General features: G+C 37.5%; 1 protein-coding gene across 2 annotated transcripts in view; it reads left to right on the plus strand.

Moving 5' to 3' along the window:
• Positions 1 to 10,808, plus strand: part of LOC149548147 (putative protein phosphatase 2C 57) — a 123,848-nt gene extending 113,040 nt beyond the window's left edge. For both annotated transcript variants that reach the window (XM_089792169.1, XM_089792170.1), the window contains 2 exons: positions 9,564 to 9,775; positions 9,867 to 10,808. In XM_089792169.1, the coding sequence (XP_089648295.1) occupies positions 9,564 to 9,775; positions 9,867 to 10,440 (786 nt within the window). In that variant the 3' untranslated portion in view covers positions 10,441 to 10,808. The remainder of the gene's footprint in view (positions 1 to 9,563; positions 9,776 to 9,866) is intronic.
• The last annotated feature ends 806 nt before the right edge of the window (positions 10,809 to 11,614 follow it).

Consider the following 11,614-nt stretch of genomic DNA (forward strand, 5'->3'; position numbering starts at 1 on the left):
AAGGAATGTGGCCGAAGAGCCGGAGATGTGACACTTGAGGGTTTTAGAGCCCTCCAGAGACAAACACAAGCATTGCAAGAACATATGTGTCAGGGATTAATCTTGTTGTAAGAGATGAAAGTGAGGATGAAAGAGAAAAATGAGGAAATGTTGAGCAGGAATAAGGCAAAGTTTTGAACCAAGAGGAAAGGTTTTTTAGCACCACTTCAAGCTTGAAATTAAGTTTGAGGTTCCCACATTTTCAAAAAATCTTAATCCAAAGGAATTAATCAATTAGAGCAATAATATAGAAGAATATTTTTAGTATTAAGATATTGAGGATATTAAAAGGGTTAAGCTTGCGAAGGCCAAACTAAAGGGGCATGCAAAGATTTGGTGGCAGGAGATCCAATTGGAGCAAAATAGAAGAGGAAAGGAGAAAATCACAAGGTGGGATAGGATGATAGAAAAATTTAAGCGACAATTTATTCATGTTCATTATGAGCTTGCTTTGCTGAAGAAAATGGAAGGGTTGAAGCAAGTGGGAAGATTTGTTCAAGATTATACTGAAGAGTTTTAGTGAGTCCTGATCAGAACAGACCATGCAAAGCTAACAAGGAGAAAGTTGTTCGTTATCTTAATGGGTTGAGGCCAAGCATTTAGGAGGAAATGAGTCTGGTCCAAATGAACAATATTGAAAAGGCATACTAGTTTTCCCTAAGAGTAGAGGAAAAGCTGAATAAGAAGTACGAGAGGAAGCAAAGCGGAAGGGGTTGTGGTGGATGATTTGTTGGACAGTCTTATGGAGGTTAAAATGAAAAGATCAGAGGAAGGATGAGGCTAGTAGTAGCAGTCATAACCAGAGGGGAAACAATTTCAATCGTTTCCATGAAAAGAATAATAGAGATTAGAGAGGAAAAGGAAGAGGGCAAGGATTTGGAAGAGGAGGTTTTTGTAGAAAATATTTTAATAGTAGAGAAGAAGGGCATAGGGCATTTAAATGTCTTCAGAGCCAAGGAAGGACAGATAGGAGAACTGAATGCCAATTTAGAGTTGTACATGTAGATTAAGATGCCACATTATCACATTCTAAAAATGTTGAAAGAGAAGTCCTAGTTAACATAAGGGTCTCGTTGAGTAGTGAGAATGAACCTGATCAAAGGAGGAGCTTGTTTTGCACCAGCTACAAGTATGAAGTCAGGTGTTGTGATGTGATCATCGATGGTGGTAGCACTGATGATTTGATGTTAGAAGAGGTAGAAACACCCGCATCCATACCAGATTACGTAAGTGTAGGATGACCACAAGGTTGTGGTCAATAAACAGTGTCTAGTGAAGTTCAAGATTGGAAGCTACCATGATAAGGTACTATGTGATATAATACCCATGGATGCATGCCATATGTTGCTGGGTAGGCTGTGGTAGTTTGGTAGGCATGATGTACATGATGGTCATGGGAATCCCTATTCTTTTACAAAGGATGGAGTGAAACATAAGTTGAAGCCATTAAAGGACATAGAAGAAAATGTATGCAGTAATGCCATATTAGGTTTTGTTGATAGAAGAAAGTTCATAGAGTGTATGAGGTGTGAGCATATGTGTTTTGCTATAATTTTGAAAGATAGTAAAGAAGTAGAAGAGTTACCTGCAAAAGTTGTAGATTTGTTGGATGAATTTCCAGATATTGTGTCCGATAATGTACCTGATGGATTACCATCAGTGAGGATGATTAGTCACCAAATAGACTTGATTTCAAGATCCAGTTTGTCAAATAAGCTAGCACACAAAATAACACCAACAAAAAGTGAAGAGCTGAACAGAGTTGTAGAAGGGGTTGATTCGAAAGAGTCTAAGTTGATGTGTTGTAGCAATAGTATTAGCACCAAAGTAGGATGGAGAATGGAGGATGCTTACAAATTCTTGGGCTTCAACGAAATCACAATCAAGTATAAGTTTCCATTGTCGCGAATGGATGATATTATTAATTATTTGAGCAGAACTGTATATTTCACAAAGATAGATTTGAAGAGTGGATATCATTAGATTCACATCAGAGAAGGAGATGAATGGAAGACTGCCTTCAAGACAAGGGAAGGATTGTAGGTGTGGTTAGTCATGCCTTTTGGGCTAACCAATGCACTGAGCACTTCATACAGGTCATGAATAAGGTATTGACGGAATTTCTAGGTAAGTTTGTCATTGTTTACCTAGATGATATTTTGATCTTTAGTAAGACATTGGAGGATCATATCATACATATTCTTAGCGTGTTTGAGAAGTTGAGGGAAGAAAAATTATTGATTAATTTGAAGAAGTGCAGTTTTGTGAAGGAGTTATAGTGTGTATATGGGATTTGTAGTTTCAACATAAGGTCTAAAAAAAAACCTTGAGAAAGTGAAGGCTATCCTTGAGTGGCCTATTGTAAGGAATGTTGTGGAGGTAAGATATTTTCATGGTTTGGCTAGCTTTTACAAAGAGTTAATTAAAAGTTTTAGTATTATTTGTGGACCTTTGACTGAAACAATGAGAGGGAATAGAAAAGACCTTGTGGATTACAGTTAAAACCATAGTAACACAGGGATGCGTCCCCCCCACCCCCTTTTGCCCAATGTCTCGGAGACTTCAACGCACCGGGGACTTGGGGACTCCGTACCCTCGTCCCCAGCGGCGCCACCAGATTCTGCCACCTCCACCAATGATGGGGGACATCCTGATGTTGACTGTTTGCAGATTTGGCAATTTATGTTTAACATTTGATGTTTCAATTCAATGCAATGTTCAAGTATTTACTTTTTTACATCTTTATATCTTATATAGCTATACATATTTTCATAACTAGCATTTTAAGTACAATATGCATATATGTATATATACCCCCCCTCTTGTCCCCCTCCTTGCTGTCCTCCCACCGTCCCCAAATTAAGGACCCTCTGTCCCCCCATCCCAGAAATTTGTCCTCTTGTTCCATCGTCCTCCCGTCCCCCAGTGTAGTGTAACTATGGTTAAAACAAAAAGTTATAGAACAACTTGTTTTAGCACTTCCAGATTTTAACATGGTGTTTCAAGTAGATTGTGATGCTATAGTGCTACTGCAATGGGGGCTATTTTGAGCCAAGAAGGTAGACCTATTACTTATTAAGTGCGAAGTTGAATGATGCCTAAAGAAAATATTTTGCTTATGATCAAGAATTTTATGCTATAGTTAAGGCATTGAACAAGTGGAGACACTATCTTCTTCGTAAGTAGTTTGTTTTAAATACTAGTCATCAAGCTTTGCAATATTTGAATAGTCAAGGAAAGTTTTACTAGAGGCATTTGAAACGGGTTGAATTTTTTTAGAGTTACACATTTGTTTTGAAACACGAGAGTGAGAAGTCTAATAGGGTTGCGGGTTTTGAAACACGGGAGTGAGGAGTCTAATAGGGTTGCAGATGCTTTTAGCAGGGGACAACTTTTGCTGATAGAGATGCAGTTTGAAGTGGTTCAGTTCAAGGAACTCACGTGTTTGTATCCAGAGGGTCTTGATTTTGGGAAAGCTTGGTAAACCTGTTCAGAACCTGTTACCCTTAACAGGAGAAGTGGTTGGATTTCATAGTCCAGGATGGTTTTTAATTTAGAGGAAATCGGTTGTGCATCCCAAGAAGCTCTATGAGGGAGAATCTCATCAAGGAGTTTGTGGTAGAGATAAGACTATTATTTTGGTTAACGAGAATTATTATTGGTCATGGTTGCAACATGTTAAGAAGTTTGTACAAAGTTGCAGAGTATCCCAGATTGCGAAAGGAGTGAAGCACAATAGAGGGTTGTATCATCCATTACCTGTACTAGAGAAGCCTTGGGAGGATGTCAGCATGGATTTTGTTTTTGATTTACCAAGGACTTAGCGAGGGCATGATTCGATTTTTGTATTGGTTGACAAGTTTTCAAAGATGACACATTTCATTCCCTGTAAGAAGACTAGTGATGTTGTTCATGTGGCAATGTTGTTTTTCAAAGAAGTGGTGAGACTGCATGGTTTGCCAAAGAGCATTGTTTCAGATCGAGATACTAAGTTTGTTGGGTATTTCTGGTACATATTGTGGAAGAAGTTGAAGGCAGATTTGAAGTTTAGCTCATCACATCATCCACAAATTGATGGACAAACAAAGGTTGTGAATAGGAGTTTGGGGAACTTGTTGAGATGTTTGATTGGAGGTAAGCCCAAAGGATGGGATTTGATTTCGCCACAAATAGAATTCGCATATAATAATTTTGTCAACAAAACACTGGTAAATCACCGTTCTAGATTATATATGGAGAGTAGTTCCATAAATGCTTTTGAATTGAGGAAGTTGGATAAAGGAGAGATAAGTAGTGCTGAAGTTGAGGATTTCTAGAATACTTGAAGAACATCCACGAGGAGGTGAGGAAACACATCACAAAGTTGAATACACAATACAAGGCTAAGGCAGATGAGAAGAGGAGGCATAAGGAGTTTCAAGTTGAGGATGAAGTCATGGTTCATTTGAGGAAGGAGTGATTTCCAATAGGTACATATAACAAGTTGAAGATGAAGAAGTTTGGATCATACAAGACACTAAAAAGGCATGATTTAGAAAATGCATATGAAGTAGAGTTGTCCGCTAAACTGAATATTTCACCAATATTTAACATTTCAGATTCAATAGAGTATCATGAAGGAGGTGTTGAAGATGAGGTCATAGAAGTGCAGTGGAGAATTTTGGCAACTACTTCAACTGTAAAAGAGATTAGGAGATACTAGACAATCATGTTGGCAGAAGCACAAGGAACAGGGTATATGATGAATATTTGGCCAAATGGAGAGGGTGTCTGGTAGAAAATTCATCGTGGCTGACAAGGGAGGAGGTGAACCGTCTTGGTTTTCCTCTGAAAACCCGAAATGTGATAGGATCACTTGTCAAATTACCTGGAGTGTTTGATGCAGGAGCATCCTGGATGTAAGGCCAATCTTGCATCACCCAAAAATATTTCTATTTCTATTACTGCCTTTCAATAAGGGCTATTTCAGTGCAAAGTTATTTGTGGAATCTTGCTATTTTTAGTAAGTTGGACACGTGAGCTCATATTGTTCTAATTTCGTAGGTGGAGGTCCATCTTAGATATATCAGCCCGCCAAACGAGTTTCATTGACATCATATGTATTAGTGAAGTTATTGCATATTTCTGGTATGAAATTTGGTATAAAAACTCTAGGCTAATGATGAAGGCCTAAATGGCTTTGAAATGAGGTCAAACCTTAGCTGATGGACGCTTGCTCAATCAGCCATTGTAGAAGAGTTGTCGTTTCTAGAAAGGGGTTATAATAGCCAATCAGGTCAATGGTTTGGAAGTTGTAGTTTCCAAAAGTTGGGCCATTTGAAAATATAATTTGTAATATGTCTTGAGCCGATTCTATTTAATAAAGTGTATTAAAATAATGTATTTTTAGGTTTGTCGGTCTCAAGAGTTAGGGCTAAGTGTTTAGAACCTTCTCGGGCAGTGGAAAATGCCTAATTAAGGAAGGCCTGTATGAATTTATGTTGCTTGATCATTGATCAATGCCAAAAATGCCAAAGATAAACATAAAATACTCGCTCCTAATTTGTGTTCATGATTCTAAAGAATCTCTGCATTGAAATACTGAATTGCAAACTGAAATTTCAAAACATAGTCTAGTTCATCAAATAATAAAGTTTGAAACATAATGATAATTATGACAAGTGTTTAATAGTTCATCACTAAATCAAGGCCCTTCAAGGTTTAAATTTGTCATGCTTTGCAAAATGGACACACCAAAATGAAATAGCCAAATGAGAAATAAAATGTGCTTGATGTATTCTAATAGGCTCCTTTTAGGGTTAGAAGAAACAAAAAAAATTAAAAAAAATAGATTTTTGTGTTTTTACTTGCTTTTTGGCCCCATGGACTGTGGATCCTCATGGGTGCTTGGGGTCTATGCGGGGTCCTCCTGGGTCTTTGCCATAGACTGTTGGTCTGCAGCTCAGCAGACTCATATAGACCCTCCCCCGACTTGCCACAGACCCAGCTTGAAGCCGGACCTGCAATGAACACAGACCCGGTTGGCAGGGTCTGAACCTGGTATCTCAGAAACAAATCACTGAACATAAATAAACCAAAAACAAAGGTAGCACCAAAAAATTTATAATTCAGCTTCCAATAGAAGGGGGTTTTTAGTTGGTCATTGTCTTCCTCAGAGCCAATCAGGAAAAAGGGAGGGGTGGGCTGGCAAGATCAAAGAAAAGCAGGTTAACAAAAAGTGCAGGGGAAGGGGCAATCCACAAACGAAGTCGTTGGGAAGGAGGCACTCCACAACAACGGGAGTCTAGACAGTTTTGATTGTCTTCCTCGTATGGACGAGCATATTTTTAAATTTAGGATTGCCATTGGCCTTCTATGCTAGTATGTAGCATATGGATGATATTGTCAGTGACAGCTGCATGGCCCTGCTTCTCATAGTGACTCATACATTGTTTTATATGGGTTTTATAAAAATATGACCAAATGTTAATGAGCAGGAAACATCATGGGGATTTTCCAAAAAAATCTATTAAGCTAGCAAAAATAAACATGAATTTGGTATTTCAATGGAAATAATGCTGGGATATTCCAGACCCCATCCTATATAAAATAGATACATCTTTGCAGTTCCCATCAAGCCTTTAGAACGTGATGGATGAGACATTCAAATCAAAAGACTATTAATTGCTAGAAGACAGATTTGAAATGACATATCAGATTAGATGGAAAGGAATCACTGTACATAAATAATTCATGAACAAAGAACACCAAAAAAGAAGGGTTTTTAGTTGATTATGTCTTTCTCATCTGCAAGCACATATTTTCAAATATAGGATTGACATGGGCCTTCTCTGCTAGTAAGTAGCATATGGACAATCTTGTCAGTGACAGCTGCATGGCCCTGCATCTCATACATTTTTGTATAATCTATATGGGTTTTATAAAAAAAAATGGCCGAATGTTAGTGAATAGAAGATTTGTCACTGACAGCTGTTATAGCCCTGCATCTCATCTTGACTGTGACACTACCTAATAGCATGGACTTATTTTTTGTTTTCTCACTGTGGAAGGTGGAGGGGATATCAGCTTGATTGAGCATCAATTACTTCTTGGAAGAAGCTGTATACAGTAATTACCATTGTTTTATATATACGATCTTTTTTCTTGTCGTTCTGGACTCGTTACTCATTTGGATGTTGTTAAGTCATTGAAGGTTGATTGGCTTGACTAGCAGTGTTCTATTTGTGATATTGCTATTAGGATTTAACTATGTAGTTTTTGAGTCAAACTCATTGACCCATATTTCATGAGTAGTGATAACACAAATCCATCTCTTGCGAGAATAAATGGAACACTTAGCACTCATTGGATCTAGGTCATGCTCACAGAGGTGAAGCATTGAGACTTCCCAGGAGGTCACCCATCCTAGTAATACTCCAGCTTGAGCGCGCTTAACTACGAAGTTTCCTCCATGGTTAAACCCATTCTGCTTGCAACCCCATTTGCAAAACCTTCACCAAGTGTTGTGTCTTATGATCCATTCATTAGAAAGCCCCTTAAGCTCATCAATTGATAAGTAGGAGATGATTTCCACAGCAAGTCAAATTGTGATACTGCTATCAGGATTTAATTGTGTAGTTTTTGAGTCAAACACATTGACCCATATTACATGAGTAGTGATTCAACTTAAATCCATCTCTCATGAGAATAAATGGAACACTTAGCACTCATTGGATCTAGGTGATGCTCGCAGAGGTGAAGCATGAAGACTTCCCAGGAGGTCACCCATCCTAGTAATACTCCAGCTTGAGTGCGCTTAACTACGGAGTTTCATCCATGGTTAAACCCACTCTGCTTGCAACTCCATTTGCAAAACCTTCACCGAGTGTTGTGCCTTATGATCTATTCATTAGAAAGCCCCTTAAGCTCATCAAATGATAAGGAGATAATTTCCACAGCAAGTCAATTGTAATATTGCTATCAAGATATAACTATGTAGTTTTTGAGTCAAACTCATTGACCCATATTTCATGAGTAGTGATTTAACATGAATCCATCTCTCATGAGAATAAATGGAACACCTAGCACTCATTGGATCTAGGTGATGCTCATAGAGGTGAAACACCGAGACTTCTCAGGTGGTCACCCATCCAAGTACTACTCCAGCTTGAGCACACTAAACTACAGAGTTTCCTCCATGCTTAAATCCACCCTACTTGCAACCCCATTTGCAAAACCTTCAAGTGCCTTATGATCTATTCATTAGAAAGCCCTCTAAGCTCATGAATTGATAAGTAGGAGATAATTTCCACAGCAAATCAAGTTGTGATATTGCTATCTGTATTTAACTGTGTAGTTTTTGAGTCAAACACATTGACCCATATTTCATGAGTAGTGATTCAACACGAATCGATAGCTCATTTGGATCTAGGTGATGCTCACAGAGGTGAAGCACCAGATATTCCCGGGAGGTCACCCATCCCAGTACTACTCCAGCTTGAGCACGCTTAACTAATGAGTTTTCTCCATGGTTAAACCCAATCTGCTTGCAACCCCGTTCGCAAAACCTTCACCAAGTGTTGTGCTTTATGATCCATTCATTAGAAAGCCCCTAAAGCTCATCAATTGATAAGTAGGAGATAATTTCCAGAGCAAGTCAAATTGTGATATTGCTATCAGGATTTAACTGTGTAGTTTTTGAGTCAAACTTCATGAGTGTTCTATTTGTTAGGGATTCAATGGCTATAGCCTATAATGTTGAGTGTTCATTTTAACATGGTTAATTCTTGTGTTTGGTTGTTTTTGTTTGATAATGGGTATTTTTATAGGAAGCCTACAATTTGGACCACAAAGCAGGGTTCAGTCCACAGTTGTTCTTTATATTTATGTCCACATGATTCCCATGATAATTTGCACCCGGATATTCTTTGTGATGATGCTATGTGGTATTTTGTATCAATTTAAAATGTTGTTGTACCTGATAATATTTATGTTGAATTCACTATAATATATGCGTATGCATACAGTGTATTTATATTAAATCAATATGTATACATATGCGTGGTATTACATACACAGATTCATATATCACGTCTCACCTACATTTGGAAGATCGCGTAAGATTTCCATTATTATTTATGTATGGTGACTACCCGAGAGCATGACAATTTGAATGATTCCTTGTCTTTGGTTCTAATGTTTGTGGCTATGATGCCAAATCCTTAATACTATTCTTGCCTATAGATGAGCCAAATATTAGTTAATATGGAGACACTATCATCCATTTTGTTTCCATCTCGTTGCTTAGCAATCTGTCCTGCAGAAGTAGACTAAGGTAAAACTAAAATTATAAGATTAAAAGACAGGTATGGCATTAGAACATAGCCCATCTAACTATTACTTTGCTATTTCAGCTTTACTGGCTTGATTACCTTATCTTTCAATGGAAGCCGACATTGTCTTCAAACGTAGATAACTAATTCAGGATTCCTATAATGTTTTATTTAATATTTTTTCTTGGCTCTGGGATTAATTTCTTATTTCAGGTGTTTGACGGACATGGAGGAAAATATGCTGCCCAGTTTGTCTCTGACAATTTACCTAAACTAATTGTCAAAGATTCTCACTTTCCTTCAGAAGTTGAAAAAGCTGTGAGAAGGGCATTTTTGTATACAGATACTGCTTTTGCAGAGGCGTGCTCTCTCAACACTTGTCTCTCTTCGGGTACTACTGCTTTGGTTGCAATGGTTTTTGGAAGGTATGTGCATTGGAGTGTAAAACCTTTGTTTAACATTATCTTGGCAATGGCAACAAACTGATATTTTTGTTCCGAGGCTTTTTTTTGACAGGTATTTGCTAGTTGCAAATGCAGGCGATTGTCGAGCTGTATTGTCAAGGCAAGGGAAGGCAATCGAAATGTCCAGGGATCACAATACTGTTTGTTCTAGGGAGAAAAAACGCATTGAAGCATCTGGGGGGTATATTGATGATGGGTATTTGAATGGGCATCTAACTGTTACAAGAGCTCTTGGTGATTGGCACATGGAAGGAATGAAAACAAATAGTGTTGGTGAAAGGGGGCCTTTGAGTGCAGAACCAGAGCTTAAACGGATAACATTGACAGAGGAAGATGAGTTTCTAATTATTGGTTGTGATGGCCTTTGGGAAGTATTTAGAAGCCAAAATGCGGTTGACTTTGCACGGAGGAAGCTACAAGAACATAATGATCCTCTGGTGTGCTGCAAGGAACTCATAGATGAAGCATTAAAACGTAAGACTGCTGACAATCTTACTGTAGTAGTGGTCTGCTTCCATTCTGAGCCTCCTGCCAATCTTGTTGCCCCCAGGCAACCGGTACGGAGAAGTATATCTGCTGAAGGATTGCGTGGACTGCAAAGCTATTTGGACAGTTTGCGTGAGTAAACTCTCTATTTGATTGCACAATTAGTAAAGAATGTTGTGGTGGAAGGATGATAGTTATAAACATCCCGTGGATGGATATCCTGGACAACAGGATTTAGTTGATAGGGTTGATCAATAGTAGCTGGGAATGTGTTGAACTGTACCATATGAGGCAAGTTTTGCATGTTTTTTTGTTTCTTTTAGTTTTGTTCAATCATGTTGTTATAGAGAGTTTGCCTCTGTTAGAGATGGCAGTGTATCATATTGCTATCTCTGGTCCTCTTAGAACATCTGTGAATATTCTGCTAGTTTTATTATTCCGTCTCTATTGCTTCTTTAAGTTTGGTTAGTAATATTGATTTATGATGCATAGAATATATTTTTCAGCATATTTATGCTCCGGTTTCCACTTATAATGCTTGTTTTGTTTCACATTGGGAACAATTCATTAGTTGTCATAAAGTAGCTGCTCTTTGAAACTATGTTTTCATATCTATTGAATGCATTTTAAGGGTCAAATGAATTGTACCCTAACTTCACCTAAGTGTCATTTGACATTATTATTGTGAAATGAATGATAATAATAATAAACCTAACCTTAAACCCTAACATTAATCATAATTCTAACTAATTATTTTTGAAACCCTAAAATTAAACAAACCATAACCATGATGTAAATCCTAAACTATAATTCCAGACTTTATCCATAACCTTAATTCTAGTCCTAATTCAAACCCAATGCAACCATAACCCTAGATCTAACTATGGTGTAAACCCTAACTTTAACTATAATCTTAATCCCAAACCTTAAATGTGACCATAATTCTTACTTTAAATATAGACATAACATAAGTCCAAACCCTAACCATGATGCATATTGTAACGGTATCCCAAATGCCAACCCCAACCCCAACTCCAACCTTCAACTTGACCTTAAGTGTAACCATGATGTCAACACTAACCATAAATAAAATTTGAACCATAACCATTAACTCTAATGTCTTAACCATAATCTTAATGCTAATCCTAAAACAACTTCTAACCATAACTTAATGATGATTTCGAAGTATAAAAAATACCTTAAGATTACAATTTAATAAAAAGATGCTATATAATTATATAAATAAATTTTCAGTCTTTTGTCCATGTTTTTTTTTGATCGGTAAACGACCGAAGCCTTGAATGATTTTATTAA

The sequence above is a fragment of the Cupressus sempervirens genome, chromosome 7 (assembly GCF_028749045.1).
Source record: "Cupressus sempervirens isolate cs-2001-9-10 chromosome 7, ASM2874904v1, whole genome shotgun sequence".
Taxonomy (NCBI): Eukaryota; Viridiplantae; Streptophyta; class Pinopsida; order Cupressales; family Cupressaceae; genus Cupressus; species Cupressus sempervirens.